Raw genomic sequence first — 18,584 nt, forward strand, 5'->3', positions numbered from 1 at the left:
TTAGAAAGCTTAAGGTGAAAATGGAGCTTGAGGAGGACAAGAAGGGAAAGACAGCGTCTTTCTCTGGGAGGAGAGGGGGTGGGGAACAGTGTTGTTGGGTGAGAAGGCTGATTGCTTTGATATCTTTCGTTCCCAGAAGGGTTCTCTCATTTTTTTGTTTGTTTGTTTTCAGTGCATGTGCTGATCTGAGGCGGAAGACCAAAAAATTCTCAGGAACCAAAGCAGAGATGAAAGACAAAGCAGAATGAAGCCAACACAGAGGGTGAGTTCTTTCTGCAGGGGCTATGAACAATTCATATGATTTTCAGCTTGTGGCTGACGGTACATCATTGAGGAGGACTCTGTTTGAAGCTTGTTCCATGTTCTTTAGACAGAAAGCTGTATAATATATGTAATATAATAAAAGTAACCCAAGGGCTGTGTTAGAAGGAGCAGTGGTTTTCTTATGAACCCTTACATCTTCATGAATGAACAACTCTCCCAGCAAACTGCTCAGCTTATTCTCACCCAAAAGCTCAATACTTTTGTCATTAATCAAGAAAAACTCACACTACCTGTATAATCAATGATATTGAGATGTTATAATTATGAAATAAACAAGAGAGTTAGGCAGAGCACATTATGATAACAAAAAGAGAATAGATAGAAAGGTTACCTGTATTCTGGGCTCACTTACAAAACCGCAACAGAGAGAATCTCCAGCAGAGATCCTTTTCCCCTGGCAGCCAGCTCTTAAATAGGTCTAGGAGGGGTGCAGCCAGGCTCCAGCCCTTCCAGCAGCACAGCTGAATCGCCTCACCTATGTTCCCTGGCTGACGCAGCGCTCGCCTCAGGTACCCGGCGCGCCCACACGCAAAAGGAGAGATGCCATTCATGTCTTTAGAAGGTTTTTTGAGAATCTGATTATGGAAACGCTGTGTTGTGAAGAGAAAAAAACGGACATTAGAGGCATTGTATTCCAATTGAGTTGGCTGTGTATTCCAATTAAGTAAAAAACCTCTGATCAATCAGTTCCCATGTACTGCCTTTAGGGAGCTGCACCTGGTAGCGCCTTGGTTCTGGGTGTCTGCGTGTGGGCACGCTGGGTACGGGGGATCAGTCAGATCAGTCCTTTCCCAAAACGACGCTGAGGAGGGCACGGTTTTGTCTGTTTGAATGCCAGGTTTGGGCAGCCAGGATTCCCAGGCCTCTATGAAAACTTCCCCTTGCTCTAATTGTGTATTTGAAGTTATGTGTAATAACGTGCAATTTTTCATACGTAATTGTGCAGGGTAACAACTTGATGTTTTATGGCAATTTAACGCACTGGCGTTCTGATACCACGTGCTTTCACCTTCTTTTTCTGGTGATCTCATTGCATATTTGGGAATTTGTTTCTTGTGGATCTCCTGAGCAAATATGGTTTAGAACGATGAGAAGGACCGGGGGTGTCTGCTTATACTAAAGAAAAATGCTTCAGAAATACCTGACAACACCATGGGGCTGAATAATTTTGAGGAAATATCGTTAGAAGAACCTCCTGCCAGATGCCCTGGCAGTCATTGTGAGTAACTTCTTCAAAGCAGCGTAATTCATAAGCATCTTCAGAACGTCTTTGTCATTTCTCTGCAGTTGCAGAAGGACTCGGTGTACAACAGGAGCCATGTGGGGCACTTGCCTGAAGTGCCCCCCGTCCCCCCTCCTGCTGCAGCTGCACCTTGGGAGTTGCGCGAGGTTTGTGTTCTGTCAGGGTTGTGTTACACATGCTGAGCTGATTTTAGGCTCTGTGTGACACCAGGCCATGGGCACACTGTGAGTTAAGGGCAAGGAAAGTACATAAATTACTAATTTTAAGCACTGGGCAGGTGGTGGGGTGTTCTATTAGCGTTGCTCTTAGTGAGAGGAGTGTTGTTACACCTTCTATTATTATTTGGTTATTAAGCCAGTCAAAATCAGTTCATTACGTATATGGTTCATTACTATTTGTGGCTGAATTTTTGGATTAAAAATATTTTCCTTCCAGGCAGATTGTGATTTGTTTACTTTATTTGGCTACTTCATAGCAGTGCACAAAAAAACCTGAATCCAAATGATGGTCCCGAAACAGCTGAGAGCTCGGCAGGTGCAGCATTGGTCTGAATCGGCTGCTTCAGGTGCACAAATAAATCCCACGTGCCAGCACTCAGAGGGAGGAGGGAGAGAGGGTGGCTGTTTCCTGCCATGAGCAGCCTCACAGTTCCTCATCTGCCTCATTTGTGTCGCACTTTGTTTCCCCAGTGGTGTCTCTTAATAGTAAGAGACCGTTTGTGAAGAAATTGGAGTGATTTCTGCTGTAAAGTTTGTCATTTCACACTTTGAGTGAAAACTGAAGATTTTAACTGCAAAATCTATTCTGATTTTTTTACAAAGGGTAAAATAATTAAATGAAACGTTGCATAAACTTTTAAAATTGTCGTCCGGAAATCAATTAGACTTCCTAGGGATGTGTCGAGGTTTATACAAGGTAGTTTAGCCACTGGCATTTGTGTCCCATGGGCAATGCACTTTTGCCAGGTGACTTTTTCTCCTCTCCAGAGGGCAGATTTCCTCCTGGTGGATGCTTTGTCCAAGCAGTTGCTTTCAGTATCACCACTGGCAGAATTTTGCATCCAGCAGTTCTGTGTTTTGGGAAGAAAAAATATGTCTTTGAAAGCAGGCCTCACTGGGATTTGCAGAGGTGGAACAGTTCATGGTTCTGTGTTATACACCCTCTGAGTGTGTATCTTCACTAAAAATAATTGCAGTCCCACAGCCCTTATGCCTGTGACTCTTGTTCAAATTCTAATCTAAACAATGATGAAGAGCCAATCCACTGATAGTAGCTGACTTGTGAAGAACGTGGAGTGAGCAGAGGGAAGAAATCTAGTACAAATCCTGTATTGATGTGGGGGAGAAAGATGAGAGTAGAATTTGTTGATTTGTGTTATTATTCCACTATTGCAAGTACTGAGTGATGGCAGGTAGTTAACAAAGGCTGGAGAAATAGGAATTTCCTCAGTGTAAGCAAATGTAAGGAGGAGAGGATGTGGGGGAGGAGAGAGTGCTAGCTAGATCCTGATGCTTTTGTTTGTCTGTTTTGAGGGGGGGCAGGGCACGATCGCTCCCACTAGAGTTGTGTAAAATTACTTCTTCCTATGAGTGGAGCATTGGGATCTAAAATAAATTAGTCTTCAAATTACTCTGAGTCAGATTTGTATATTTGTCTGTGGTGCTAATTGGTCTGTTGCCCTGTTCTAGCCCTGAGAAGAAGTAAAATCACTGTGCTGTATGTAACTGTGACTTTTCTTACCCCTCCCATTTCAGCTCGTTCTTAAGAGCAGATGCTATCCTCGCTTGATGCAAGAAGCATCATGGACTTTGGCAGCTCCATTCAAAGAACAGAGTTACCACCGAAGCCCCAGTGACTCCATAGCTAATAACTACACTCCTACTGCGCGGGACTTAAAGCTGAAAAATCTTCACGTACTGAAGTCCTCTTCGATGACGAGGACACCGCCAGGTCCAGCGGGGCAGGAAGCAGGCACACCACGTATCCGTATCCGAATCTGTCTGTGGGCTCAGCCTTGTTTGTTGTGTGCGTTGTCTGTTCGTGCCTTGTCTGCAAAGTGACTCTGCCTTGGTAAGTGCTTACCAGTGTGTTACCTTAGGGTCAGGAGAGACAAGTTTCCAGAAGCACGCATAGCTATACTAAAGGTAAGGCCAGGCTGTGGTCATTTTGTGAGGCTCCTCCTCCCAAATAGCCACGTGCAGTTATTTGGAGGAAACTGTGTGCAGCGCGGAAAATGAAGGTGATACAACTCAGCTCCGATCCTTGTCAGAAGTAAAAATGGGTACCAGCAGCACGGCACAGAAGCAGGCTCAGTGTGTGCAAACGAGCATTTCTGCTGTGCTCATGTTCACAAGGAACGGGCATCAGTCATCCTCTGAGCATCAGCGCCACTAACCTTGCTTCATTCACTTCTCACGTCTCAACCTTGCAGCTGATCTGTTAGCAACCTGTGCACACACAAACCCTACAGTATGAGATAATTCATGCTGCTGATTCAAAACATGTTGTGATGTAATGCAGATAAGGATATTAAGAATTGCTTCTGCTGTTTAAGTTTACCTATATTGTATCTATACAGCAAAAACGTTGCTCAGATGTTATTGCACTCATTGCAAGTAACAAATTAACTCAGTTACTTAGTCTGTTAAGTGAAGAGCTAAGAGTTCAGGTTTATTTCATTATTATCTAGTTAGATGCCCCCTGTCTGAGCAGTGACACATCCATAAAGCACTGTTTCCTACACGCTTGCAATGCACACGTGTCCTTCATGGCTGCTCTGCTCCTCCAAAGTTGTAAGAACTGTTTATTTTCCCTGGGGTAGATGGTGTGTAATAGATTTGATATCCACTTATTTCCCTGTGCATCGTGTAAGAAGTGATTATTTTGTTTCATTAGGTGTCTTCACAGTTTCTTAATTATACACCTGGTTCTTCTACTCCGTGTGCTTCTGTGGTATGTGAGTGGGATGTGGGGGGCAGGTCACATTATTGGAGAAAGATTGGGATGTATTTATTTATGGTTTAAAGTCCCGTCTGTTTGTGCACCTGGTAAGAATTCGTACTTTTCCCATTTTTTTACATGCAATATATCTGGTGGAACAATATATCTTATTGAACTGCTTTAAAATTCAAAAGCGAGTGCAGCGGGGCAGAAAAGATGGTCTGTGCAGAGGGTTGGAAAGCACTGACATTGCAGGGCTGAGCCCTGCACCTCAGTGAGGTGCTGTGCCATGTGGTTAGCTTTGATTTGCATCAGTGTTTGAAAAATATGTATTATGTCATTTTCTTAACTGGTGCTTAAAGCTCTGAAAGAATTGGCACCTTCCAAGAAGAGGCTCGAAACTGCTCCAAGAAGTCCACGTGGTTCTGATAGGTAATGTTCTGTAGTGGTGTAAGGACACACAGTCACAGCTATTTCTGTTACTTGAGTTGTGCTTTGATTTTCTTTTGACTTGGAGGATGCGATGTGCTTCCAAGCATGAGATGTTAAGTCTCTACAAAAAGGTATGTGCATCAATACTGACATTCTACTGTGTTCTAAGCCAGCATCGTTCACTTCTTAGTGGCAGAGTACATTCAAGTCATGGGCGTGCTGACAGTGCCCTCCTCTCACAGGTATTGACATGAGAACCCCGAATTTAGGTGGTGGAGATACAGCTCCCAGCTGTGCTGTGAGCCTTTAAATGCTCTGTAATGCTCCTGGAGTTGTGTCAAGTTGAGTATTCTACTCTACTGAGTATTTCTTTTTACCTTTTTGTTATTGTTGTTTCCTGTGTTCCTCTGAAAAACAAAGGGAGAAACAGTCCTCTCTGGCATTGCTATGGCATTGGTCTGTGTTAAGGTAACGTAGGGATCTGTGCCATACAAACGACACAGTGGGGATTTAAATTCTGTTCAACTAAGAGCTTGATAGTGCGCAGTAAGTCAGGTCTGCAGTGCTGCTGAGTGCTGTTCATCCTGGGCAGTGAGGCAGGATCCCGATGGAGAACCCTGTGTAATCCTGGCACTGAAGGCTGCAGTGTAACATACAAGGGCTGCTCCAAAAGCAGTGCCTTCAATTTCATTGCACTGCCCCGCGCCTCCAGAGGCAGATGTTAGTGGGATGGCAGCAGAGGTTGAACCCTCCCACCAACACTCTGTTACATTTTAGTGTCTTAATGGCACCCACTGACCACCATCGACGCCTGTGAGCATTTATGGAGACCCAGCAATGGCTGTTGGCACAGCGAGGGTCAATGCTGCATTTCAGCAGTGGTGACAGCAGCTGTGCTTCACCTCTGCCGCTGCAGATCTGTACGAGTGTGATGTGGAGCTCTTGTTCATTGCTGGTGAAGATGCAGAGCTGCTGCTGGTGGCTGCATTGAAAAACAGTGTTTTGTGGCTGAGAATTTGCTCTACCAAATGTTGTTATTGTGCTCTTTGTATCTATTGTCATTTCCATGGAAATAAAGAGAGGCACTGCTTCTGGAGTGACCCACAAATATTTGTGAATGAGCCAATTTGAACTTTGGCTGAGATTGTCAAGATTTTGGAAAGAGAACCACCTGACAATGGGAGAGAGCTCGGGCATAATAGCCATTACTGTGAGGAGATCTGGCTCTGATAGAATTGCTTGCAAGATGTTGCCCTTCTCAGCAGTACTGTGTAGCTGGGAAGTTCACATGATGTTAAGTGGCAGCTGGTTTTCTCTCTGTTGAAGTAAATTGCTATCTTCAACAATTTTATGGAGTTTCTCTTATGAATCATTGAAGTACTTCATCATAGGTTGTATTTGTCCTTAGAGCAGTGCGGTGTAGTCTGCCCACGTTGATTTGGGTATCCACTGAAGCTTCCTTGCTCACCAGAGCTGTGTTTTGTTTCAGCAGTACCCCGCTGTTACGCACTTTGGATCTCGTTTCCCTGCGTGCAGCTGCACATGGGCCAGAATTTGATGCTGCACGTTACACAGAAGATCAACCACTGACTCCAGAAGAGCAGTTTGTTGTCATGCACTCGCACGAGGAGGAGATGAATAAGCGAGAAAAGTCACCTTCAGGAAGCGATATGGAGGTATTTAGTGTTCATTTCCGTTTTGAAAGCAGTAGCAGCAGTGCATGTCGGCACTACGTCTGTAACCTCTTTGCTTAAGTGGAGCTGAGAAGAGGATGCAGTGCCTGAGGTTTAGGAGATGCAAACAGGAATATTCAGCAAACTGCTGTTAAATTTTTTTTCCCTTCGTACTTGTTTCTCAGTTTGCCTTCTATATAATGATTTTGCAAGTAAAACTGTCTTCCCAAATTCGTAACCTCACACATTGGTGGCTTCTACTTCAGAGGTCAGGAATTTAGTGTGCTGCACTTAATACACACTTCCATCAAAACAGATGCAAGTGTGATCAAAATGTCAGACGTTTAAAGAGGATTGGAAGATAGGCACAGCTACAACTCATGGTGCTCAGTTACCTTTTGATTGCAGAAAAGGTTCAAGTAACAGAAAAGCCCAAATGATTTTGAAGTAATCATAGCAATGAGGGGAGAAGTCATTGTGGCCTTCCACTATTTGAAGGGAATGTATAAAAAGGGAGGGAGGGGGACTGTTTACATGGCTGGATGGTGATAGGACAAGGGGGAATGGTTTTAAACTGAGATAGGGGAGGTTTAGGTTGGATATGAGGAGGAAGTTTTTCACCAGAGGGTGGTGAGGCACTGGAACAGGTTGCCCAAGGAGGCTGTGGATGCCCCATCCCTGCAGGCATCCAAGGCCAGGCTGGATGTGGCTCTGGGCAGCCTGGGCTGCTGGTTGGTGACCTGCACACAGCAGGGGTTGGAGCTGGATGAGCATTGTGCTCCTTTTCAACCCAGGGCATTCTGTGATTCTATGGTAATTCCCTGTCTACCAGAAGCTCTTACACAGCATAACATTTTGAATGTGTTTTGCAGCGGTATTGGCACTATGTGCACAGCGCAGTGCGGGAGGACATGTTGGCACCTCAGGATGAGGAAGTGATGAATGCAATTTTAAAGCAAATTCCAATTCCTATTCTTGCTAACCCCTATCTGAAGAATTCACTTGTGAGTTTAAAAGAAGAGGTTAAGGAAGACTATTGTATCAGCCTCATGAAAGCCATTGGTAAGACTTGTAATCTCATAGTGATTTAGCATATGTAAACTGCTGCACTTGGAAAGCAAATCTGATTTCTGCTCTTAGCACCAGTGGAGGGCTCTGTCAGGATCAGCAGAACTGCAGTAGGTGCATGGCAGAATGTCAGCATTCTTCCTGAAGTTCCATATTGAACAAACACCTGTGTATTCAACCTCTGCCAAGGAGGTGATTTTGTAAATCAGACTGTAGATACTCTTGTTGTGCCCATATGCCCATTTGCTTTCCACACCACACTCCAGCAGTTTTGGAGCCTATTAGAGACCTTGATACAAACACAACACAGCAGCTGTGACTCCAGAGATATTCAGAGTGCTTTTTGGGAGCACATGTAGAGGGGCGGGACGGGCAGAGCTGTTCATTCCCAGTGCAGGGGAACAGCAAAAGGGGCTGATGTCAATGCAGAAAATGGGAGATCTGTGCCTGTCCTCCTTCACGGGGTGCAGGCTGATGGGAAGGCAGACTTGGGTGGATCAGTGGTCACAGAGTACTCATCAGTGTGAATGGAACGAAGAGAACGAGTCCCTGATGGGTGTCTTGGTGATAAAGGGCTGCTTCTCATTCTATTCTGTGTAGTGTGACTCATACCTATAAGAGGGGTTTATTTTCTATGAAATGGCAGCAGGTAAGAATCACTGTTAGTTTTTAGCAAATCAGAGGACTGATTTACAAATGGAATGTGTTTTCTCAGAACTTGTACCTGGGCACTGAGCAGTGCCTGTGCCGTCAGCTGACAGCAGCCCTAGGTGTGCAGCACTGCGTGCAGCTGCAGCTGCTTTCTGACATCTGCAGAAGCATGTTGTAAGGCATGGCATTTATTTCCACCTGCGTTGCAGTGGGTATAATGCCGTCCTTTCCTCTTTAAACATAGGAGCCACGTTTGGCAGTGTTCAGCCTTCCCACTTTGAATTTTTTAAAGTCTGTTGATCAAGTATTTGTAGTCTCCTTTTCACAACAGCATGGAAAGGAGAGACTGCTGGGTTTTCGCTCTGCTTTCTCCACTCTCCAATCTCCAAGTAACCTTTAATTTGCTTTTCTTTGTTGGTACAGTCTGTGTGTTTGTGGTTCCCATATGTGGGAGAGCTCAGTGTGCAACTCCCAGGTTTTGCAGACGTTCTTGGGGCCGGCAGAACGGAGCTCTGTCCTCTGGGAGAGAACACACGTCAGCCCTTGGGTGCCATGCTCTTCCTCGATGCAGTGAAGGCTTTGAGCAATAATTTCTGCAATCACAAATATTTAAGAAGCCTTCTAAAAATTCTGCTTGGAAGGGAGATATTTCCACCCTCACTTTGTGGACCAGGAAGGAAATGAAGCACCCAGTACCCAGCTTGGGAAGGCAGGATGAAAAGTTGTTTCTACATCTCCTGATTTTAGAGCCAGGACCAGACCCTGTTTTATTTTTCCAAAATAACTTTATATGTGTGTTGGTAACTTGATTACTGTGCTGTATTTCACTGAAAAAACTTACAAGGAATGGCAGTGCAGATTTTAAATGAAGAATTCCATGCTTCATGAACTATGGAGAGCCTGTGTTCTCATATGCAGGTATGACCATGCATGCCCTCTCACCGCAATGTAGATCTGATTTATTCCAGTTGATTACATCCTGATGGATCCGGCTGAGAGAGAGAGACTGCTGGTTGGAAGAACCCCGCGCCCGTTTCCCCTGAGAGTCATCCGGGCACCCGTCCCATGGCACAGTTCTTACAAAGAAGCAAAAAGCTGGAATGAAAGCAATCTGTTTGTTGTGAATCCACTGATGCACGCTTTACATCAGCTTTGGCTTTCTGAGTAAGAAATTGCAATTAACATTATGTTGGGATTGTATGGCTTCGTTAGAGAGCGCATCTGCTGACCGATGCTGCAGAGCTCCGAGCGGGGGATGGAGGGGGAATGACAAAATCTGTTCTCTGTTTTCTAAAGAGTGTTTCATTTTCAGAGCCTGCAGGAATCTCAGCCATGGAATGGTTGTTTCCTGCAGTGTCTGGCTGTGAGTGAGGGACGTGCACTCAGTGCTATGAGAAAATCATCTCCTTTGTTAAATGGTGTTATCCCAAATTCACTTTGGGATAAGGCTTGAAGCTCAATGAAATAGTAATGTAGAATTCTCAATGTTATTGCTGAAATTAACAAAAGAAAACCTTTCGCCTCTGCTAAAACCGAGTCTGTTTCAGTTGGAAGTTGCTCTGGGGACTCTGAGGCGTGTTTTCATGGGGAGTTAAAAATGGTGTTCAGTAACCCTGCGTACTAGTAAGCTTTTACCATTTAAACATTGATGAAATGTAGTTGTTTTTTTTTCTCCTGGAGTGTACCCAGGTGGGTGCTTTTTACTATTAATGTGGGGCAGAAGCAGGAGCTGTTGTTCCGGGTGCTCTTACTGTCTGGACTCACTAATAAACCTGCAAAAAAGACAAGTAATATTCTGAGCATTTTATCAAAAATTAACATAATTTGAAATCTGCAAAATGCCAAATGAAGTTTGTGAAGCTCTTTACATTTGCCAACTGCAAAGGACAGTTGAGCAAACAACCAAGCAAAAACTGTGGAAATGCACTTGCTGGACAAGTTGGCAGTGACGTGACCTGCATAAGCAACGAGGTTTTATTTGCGTTTGTAAGTTCACTCAAGACCTGGCTGTGTGTCGCTGCGGGCTTTGCTCGTTTGAGCAGAACTCCTCGCAGCGCCGGCTGTTCGCTCCCGCAGGTTCGGCTGCCTGCGGTTTGTTCGCACTCAGGAGCTCCGAGGCGGGGAGCCGCCGCTGCCGCCCGCCGGCTTCGTGGGCGCCGTTCGCAGGCACTGCGCGGAGGCTCGCGCCGTCCTCCTGAACAAGTCAGTGCCCCCCGTCGTGGCGGTGGGGGGGTGGGGATCTGAGGGCTGAGCTGCGGCAAGAGCTGCGCGTTTCAGTCTTATTTCCTGGCATGAAGTAGCAGTAAATTTACATAGAAATGTTAGAGTTCTGGTTGAGTTAATGTAAGTTAAGAGAATGCGATTACATTTCAGTTTCCACTCCTATGGATTTTATTTGCAAGATGGAGATTCTTAGTTAGGTGTGTGTTACAGGTCCTCAGCAGGTGAGATGAAGTACAGAATTCACACTGACTGCAGCAGTAAGCAGCCATTCCCATTCTGATCCAGGGCCAGCTGCTGTCAGTGGAAAACTCCCTTTGCAGATGCACTCACCTGTAAGTCCCTGCGTGCTGAGACATCTCTGAGGCAGGAAAGAAATATGGGAGCAGAGGAGTACCCTTGGTCTTAGGCAGGTGGCACTGATGGCCTCAGGAAGTTTTCGGACTGTCTGTTCTCTGGTTAGTTAAGTGGAACCACACAAAACCACAGCGTAACCTGCTGTTTTGTCGGAAAGTGAGTGGTCCAACCAATTCATGTTTCAGAGCGCTAGAAATGCGGAATGTTGTTGAACAGTGTATTTTGATGGTTGGATTTATTTATCAGCTTTGCACCCGTTTTACAGTGTATAATTGTAAAGGTAAGTTGACTTTCTTATTTATTTCAGTACATTTGGAATGAACTTGGAAGCCTTTGGATTATAAGTATTTCCCCAGAGGTGTGAATGTCTGCCCGATCTGACATTAACCTGGGACGCTTTGCTCTGGTGTGAACCTGTCGATACCAGTTAACTCATGCTGTTTACAAAGGAAACAAAAGAACTCCATGGTTAGAGGTGTTTCCTTTTAATACCTGTCTCTAGCTTCAATTCCCTGAGAATCGTCATTAAGCCGTATCTGTTTCAAAGGGTGGCTGAGATGGCAGTGGTTCCAGAGACACCTGAATCAAAGGGAAAAGTGAACGATAGAGAAAAGCATCTGGATGCTGAAAGAGCAATTGCAACCATGAGGGTGCTCGCAGCAGAGCAAATGGGAATAAAGTGACTGGCAGGCTGGAAACTAGAAGGAAGGGAGGCTAAATCTGCCCCCCCGTCTGCAGGAGTTGTGACCAGAAACGTGGCCTTTTCAGCATGGAGATCACTCATTTAAGGAGGTGTCTGGTGCTGGTAGGCGACTTCGTTCCATCATCAGGATCTCAAGGCTCCCATTTAATGCTGATAATTTGCCACCAGTGTTCCATCTATTTCATATTCATTTAAACTAGTCTTAGGTTCCCATGCTAACAGATATCTTGATGGTGTTTCTCCAGGTGGTGGCAGATGCAGTTTAGTCTGACACCTAGTTATCAATTCTGTGCTCGCTTTTTGGATTGTGCTCATTCTTTGGGTGATCTCCAGCTTAGATTTCATTACAAGGAGGAAGCCTGAGAAGCTTTTAAAAACTTTGTCTGCCTTGTTTTCTTTTAGCTGGATCCCCACTTGTGCATCGATTTTACGTGATGAGAAAAGGAAGTGGCTTCATTTTGCTCCTGGAAATAGCAGGGATTCACCCCAGCAAATCGAGAGCTACTTCAGCTCCGTGGCGACTCTCATGTCGTTGCAGCTCCGTCAGATGGTTGTTAGCTCCTTGGAGGACCTTCTTCGGTTTTTTATGATGCACGAGGTGTGTGCCACCAGGTGCATCTGTGCTCGCTGCTTCCAGCATTATGTGGGGATGGTAACTCATGCAGTCACAAAACATAATTCTCTTTGAGGCTGAAATACTCCAGATAGTTTTAGCCTTACTGGAATAGGGCTGAGCCCTTCGGATCACCGTTCCTACTCAGTGGATTTTTTTCAAGGGCGAGGAACTATTTACTCAAATAATGATTTTGCAGGTCTGGAGTTATAATTAAGAGTTTTCGACTCCATCTTGAGGGGATGTGCTGTTTTTTAATGGCATTTTTGAGTTTTATTTGCCTTGACCTTAACCTGGCCAACCTGTTCTCATAAAAGCACACAAATTACCCTCTTTACATCAGAAGTGTGCAGCTGTATGTAATCCTTTGCAGAGAGAGCTTGCGTTTGGTGTCCCTGTCTATACCAGACGAGTGCCCTGTATTATTTCAAGCAATGCGTTTAATTATGAAAATGAACATCAGACTGCAAGAGATTCTGTGTTTCTTTTGGCTACCACAGAGTTGTCTCGCAGTGGAAGTGAGTTTGTTAAATATCAGGTCACACAGAATGGCTGCTGTGATGAGGCAGGAGCCATAATGAGCATGGCAGCTGAAATGCTGCACAGCAGGCAGAGGTCAGAGATGATGCCCATGGCAGGCTCCCCTCGTGGCCGGCTGCTGCTGCTTTTTGTTTGGTGGCTTGAAATTCTTACAGCTTCCACATTACCGTCCTAGATGTGGGTTAGCATTTTGTTACTGTAGAAGCAATTTTGGGGTAGGACAGTTCTTATTAACCATCAAGACAATTAAAGCAAGCAAAAAAACCCTACAGAATCTTGTATTTGATGCTGGGTTTTATTTCTGATAATGATTTTTTCTTCGCTTTGGGTTTTAGTTCTGCATGGCACTTGGTGCTTAGGCACCACGAGGCAATTAGGCTTAGCTCCAGCTTCCTAATTCTGTGTCTTACAGATTCCTTTAGGAGTTGGCATCTGAACATCTTGTATGTTGGTGCAGCAGTGTTCTGACTAAGAGCTGGTGAAGAAAATCCCATTGGTGCTCTGTAGTTAAAAGAGTGGGGACGTGGGTGACAGTTAAATGATTACAGTTGTAATTGATTTATTTGGCATGTTCAATTTTCATTCTTTTCCCCAAGGACGGGAGTGATTTTGCAGAACCCTATCAAGAAATGCAGTTCTTTTTGCCTCAAATACTGATAGTCAAACTCAGTGTGGAAGAACCCAAGATTGTCTTTGAGCCACCTTTGAACGAATGTTGGGATTTCATCAGTCTGTGCTTCAGGGAGATCCTACAAAGCGCAGAGGGGCTTCCAAAGGTACTGCACAGATTGCAGCTCCACATAAAGTACAACTTTGTGAATTAAAAAACACGTGGTGTGAAATGTTACCTACGAGAGTCACATCCAAGGAACTGCATTTTGTGTTATAGAAGGTATTGTAAATGCTCTCACATCACTTGCAGTGATTCCCTTTAGGTAGAGAGAATTCTCTTTCCTCAACTAAAAAGAGATGACCTCGCTCTCAGTACAGTCAAACCAGACGAACCGTTGTTTGCAGAGTACATAAACAAACTTGAGGAGATCTTTGAGAACAACATGCTTGGCCCACAGAGGTGAGTTTTGTCTGTTGACCCTTTTGCCCATCACGTTCTTACATTCCTAAAAACACTGATCTATTTGACTCAAACATTAAACAATTTGAGCCAATTTGTTTCTTGCTATAACAAATCTTCACATTGGAAGCTTGTGTTTGTTTTTGTCATCTACTGTGTTTAAGGTACTTAAACATGTACAGGAAATACAGCCATCTTTTGAACAACGATGCACAGCAAGACGTTACGGATTTCTTGAATGGAAGTCCATCCTTAGGAGCTTTAAGAGAGGTAATACATAACTGACAACCGCTATGCATTCATACAGCACATCACACCTGGAGGTCACTCCAAAAGCAGTGCCTCCTCTTTATTCCCATGGAAACTATAACAGATACAAAGAGCACAGTGATGCTGTTTGATAGAGCAAGTTCTCAGCTACAAAACACTGCTTTTCAACAGTCACCGCCATTAGCTGTGCATTTTCACCAGTGCTGAACAGGAGCTGTGCACTGCGCTCGTGAAGCTCTGCACAGAGGTGGCCCAGTGTCACTGTCACCGCTGCTGAGATGCAGCACCCACCTCCATAAACATTCATAATTGTTGATGAACATCAGTGAGTGTCATTTTTTGTTCATGGAGGAATTCAGTGATGCCCCTTTGCTTCATCTGCGCTTCCACGTCAGACACCATTCTGTTGGAGTGCCCCATTCTGTCAGCTCTGTCACGCAGCAGTAAAAAGTAATGGAGTGTTGGTGGGAAGGTTCAACCTCTGCTGCCACCTCACCAATACCTGCCTCTGTCAGAGTCGGCCATCACATTAAAACAGGAGGCATTACTTCTGGAGCAGCCATCGTACATTGCTGTTCTGAAGAGTTTCAATTCAGATGGTTTGTTTCACCCTTGGATCACATGGGAGTCCATCTCCCTTACTCCATAGGGCTGCTATGCTGAAGGATATTTCTCTCTGGCCTTCTTCTCTGGGTTCTGTTGGATGCCAGCTGAAGGCTGTCCGGAGTACCTGGTGAATCTGGGTCTCGCTGGTCTGTTGGCTGTCTTGTCTTTAGCCCTGCCCCCTTTCTTTGCTGCATTTGTGAGTTAACCTCTGCCCGAATACTTCCTGAGGCATCTTCTGGTGTTCCTTAATGCGACATTCTCCTGTGCGAAGATTTCAGCCCTGTTTCCTTGTTGGGAATTAATTAGCTGTTGTTTAGCATCATTCGTCTATGAGCTTGAAAGACAAACAAAAAAACATAAGTATCTATTATTTTCCATTTGTAGAAGATTGACAGCTTCACAGAACTGAAAAGGGAGATTGCTTCCATGCGTGTCACTGTCCCTCTGGCCATGTTCTGCCTGGATGCTGCACAGCTGAACGAGGAACTCTGCGTTCGGACGCAAAATCTTAGAGATGCACTGATTGACTTTGAGGTGATGGAAAACAGGGAGTTAAATAAAAGGTGCGTGTTGTCAGTATGTGTGGTTGTTGCTTTCTGTGTGCGCTGCTGCTGTGTATCTGTGTCTGAGATGGCTGCATTCACCTGCTGCCTCTTCTACCAACACAGGCACGTGTGGGGAAGGACCCCAGATTGAGTGTAAAAGGAACAGAATGCTTTCCCTGCTGGCACCCAGCTAAAGCAGGGTGCAGAGTGCAGTCTGTAGATCAGCTTCTCTTGAATCTGACTTTTTTTTTTCCCCTGGGGAAGCAGTGGTTCTGATTGCATACTTGTGGCAAATTTAACAATAGTACATTTAAAAAAAAAATTAAAACGAGGATATAATTTGACTTTATTGTGATGGGATAATCATGGATCTCTGAACTTAAAAAATAAAACAATTACCATCAGGGACAGAATTATTTCACAGTGAATAGAGACAGAGAGTAGCTGTTTGTTTCTGTTTTAAAGGAAAGGTTCCCCTCACTTACCCAGAAAGAATCTCCTGGTGGAGACCAGCTGTTCTTCGTGGGGCCTCTGTCTGCACTCACTGAGGGGCACCGAGGCCATGAGCTTGTTTGGGAGCCCCGGGCTGCTTTAGTGGAACTGACCTCAGTACAGAGCAGGAATCTGGGACAAGGGCATCTATTGCTCTAACAAAGAGGGAAAACAGCAGCATTTGTCCCTGTTTTCCATTCCAATGTAAAAAAGCTTTTTAAAAAGCTTTTTAAAATTGATTTTTCATCATCTTTGTACTTTGTTTCATGCCGTGCACCTGATCTTATATTTGTGGAGGGATTATGTGAGCTCTTGCTTACTGCATTCAAACTTTTATTTTTGCCACAAGTCAGGTCTTGAAAAAGTAAATTCTAAACTTGTGGGAAATAAACTGTTGATGTGCTGCTGTTGTTAAATTGGACCCAATTTGATGATTGCTTTATTATGTATCAGTTCCTACAAACACAGCAGAGAACTGATTTTGCAGGGTAAAATGTAATCCTTAATAAATGTATCTCTGTTGTGTATATTCATCTGAATAATTGGTGTGTGAAGGACAAACTCCACGAGCAGAATCTTACATCTCTCTTCACCAACAGGTGCAGTTGTAAGCCTGTTTGTTGTTTTCCTTCCTGTAGGATTTGTGGTGAATATAATTCAATTGCAAACAGAATGAGCAAGCTGCCTCTGAACACAGCAGAGCTGGTGGAACTGGACGCCTACTTAAAGCAATCCAGTCGGATCACTGCCTCCAAACTGAGGCAGGATGTCTGTGAGGCCGCCCGCAGGCTGCAGTTCCTCATGGACTATGCTGACCTTTCTGGTTTGTCTCCATATACAAACATTCATAGGTGGATGCTGGGCTCTGTGTGGGTGAATGGTGCATCTTGTAGAGTGAAGATGAAGTTCGGCTCACTGCAGGCTTCCTGAGTCCTGCAGCGCTGCAGTGAATGGCGGGGGCTAAACAAACAGAATGTGAAGATGGAAATGTCAGTTACCATGCTATAGCTCTTGTGAATCAGTCAGCATTGACGTGCTCTGGAATAATAATGATTAACATTGTTTTATCCACTTCATGGAGGTGTAATCTACATATTTAGTTTGGAATAATCTGTCACTTCACATAGTTGGACTCGAATATCGTTTCACAAATATGTATTCTGGCAAGCTCTTCTTAGTGATTTCTCTGTCTAGTTAATGTCTAGAAGTTTACCTTCTTCACGGGATTTTAGAGTTTTGCTATCAGTCTAACTTGTTTTAGCAAAAAGTTCATTATCTTCAGCTGCTGGCTGAAGATCATTCAGCCAGCAGCTCGAAAAAATAGGAGGTTCATTCCTAACTCACTTATTCCTGAATGCAGTCTTGTCTTCTTTTGCTTCTACTTCTCAGTCTATTAGGTCACTGCTTCAAAGGTAGATTCTTCAAGATGTCTGTATATACAATTTTCTCCTTTTAGGTTATGACATACAGCTGAATAGCACGGTTCTCCATTGGCCCAATCAGATCGAAGTGATGTTTGAAAACTGTGCAGATGAGCTGAGCAGCAGGAGGGAACACGCAGAGCTGGTTTTGCTGGAAAGGTACGTTGTGAAGATGTTTTATTTCATTGGATATTTCTAAAGGAAGAGAACACCTCCTTATCAGTAAAAGAGAGAGAATTGCAAATAAATAGAACTTGGAAAGCAGCTGAGAAAATAAGAGAGAAACCTGCTTGAAAATATGATGGAAATTTCTGAGAAGATGTTGGTCAGGGTAAATGAGAATGTATTTTGAAAGGTTTGAAAGGAGAAATGAAGGAATGGCTGAGTCCTGTTACATCTGTTTGCGTTGCTCCTTTATCTCCTTCAGGCAGTAAAGGAGATAAAGTATTTAAGGTAGAGTAGTAAATGTAAGTGAGCTGGGTCGGTTGGGAGGTTTGAAAATGAACTTGGAATTGGAGTGTGTAGTATTGATGCAACTGATGCATGGGTTTTACTGGGGTCTGTACTTTGTGCCGGTTCTGGGGTCACATTTCATGTGACAGCATTTGTTGTAATTCATTAAAGAGCTGAAACCTAAAAAGGAGCAGAACAGAGCACCACCTCACCTCCGCTGTCTTAACTCAGGTGTTCGCGGTTTGATGAAACGCTAGAAGGTTATAACAGAGAAATAGAAAGCTACAAGAAGCAAGAAGTCATGACCATAGAGGAGATGAGGAGCAATGCTGAGAAACTGAAGGAGCTAAATAAGAATCTAGATGAAGCAGTGGCTGAACTCGAGGTTAGTATTTTTTGTGTCAGCTATGAGGTGGGCTGCAGTGTTACAGGGTGAAAAATGCTTTTCGGGGCTCTGGGCGCACACTGTCAAGCAGGCTTAATGATTCCCAAATTCAGGAATGTGTGGCTGCTATCTTCTTATCCCACAGTATGACTGCTGAGTTGAAAAATGTGTTTTGGGGAGGAGAAATATTGATTGAAGTCCTTTAAATGGAATAACTGTAATTGCAAGCAGTCAGCAGCAGCAGGCTGCTGCCCATGAGAAACAGTTCTTCGGACAGAGGTGGCAGGAGGATGCTGGGGAGACAGGTGCAGTTTTTCCTGAGTTGTGCTATTGGAATTGTGTACAAGTCTCTCTGCTTATTCTTTAATTAAAACCAAATGTTTTCCAGCTCCTTGTATCATTTCTAGAACTGCCAATGGGTATTAATGTTTAATATTAATATTAATATTTAATGTGTGTATTATAGCACAGACAGGAAAGTTTTCAGGTGATAGAAGGAAGCTGAACACCAAGATTCCTAGATTCTATTAGAGCTCTCCAGCCAATATAGAGTGGTTCTGGGCTGAGCAGTTTCTT

At 44.2% G+C, this 18,584-nt stretch overlaps 1 protein-coding gene across 2 annotated transcripts in view; it reads left to right on the forward strand.

Annotated features, from left to right (window-relative positions):
- Positions 1–18,584, forward strand: part of DNAH3 (dynein axonemal heavy chain 3) — a 64,483-nt gene that overhangs the window by 3,425 nt on the left and 42,474 nt on the right. The window contains exons 3-18 of one of the 2 annotated variants that reach the window (XM_048962420.1): positions 173–262; positions 1,612–1,713; positions 3,322–3,553; positions 4,870–4,939; positions 6,429–6,615; positions 7,485–7,674; positions 9,300–9,495; positions 10,408–10,533; positions 12,014–12,209; positions 13,361–13,540; positions 13,700–13,836; positions 14,001–14,106; positions 15,097–15,275; positions 16,388–16,572; positions 17,206–17,329; positions 17,855–18,008. In XM_048962420.1, the coding sequence (XP_048818377.1) occupies positions 245–262; positions 1,612–1,713; positions 3,322–3,553; positions 4,870–4,939; positions 6,429–6,615; positions 7,485–7,674; positions 9,300–9,495; positions 10,408–10,533; positions 12,014–12,209; positions 13,361–13,540; positions 13,700–13,836; positions 14,001–14,106; positions 15,097–15,275; positions 16,388–16,572; positions 17,206–17,329; positions 17,855–18,008 (2,382 nt within the window). In that variant the 5' untranslated portion in view covers positions 173–244. The other variant, XM_048962421.1, reaches the window with a different exon arrangement.

The sequence above is a fragment of the Lagopus muta genome, chromosome 15 (assembly GCF_023343835.1).
Source record: "Lagopus muta isolate bLagMut1 chromosome 15, bLagMut1 primary, whole genome shotgun sequence".
Taxonomy (NCBI): domain Eukaryota; kingdom Metazoa; phylum Chordata; class Aves; order Galliformes; family Phasianidae; genus Lagopus; species Lagopus muta.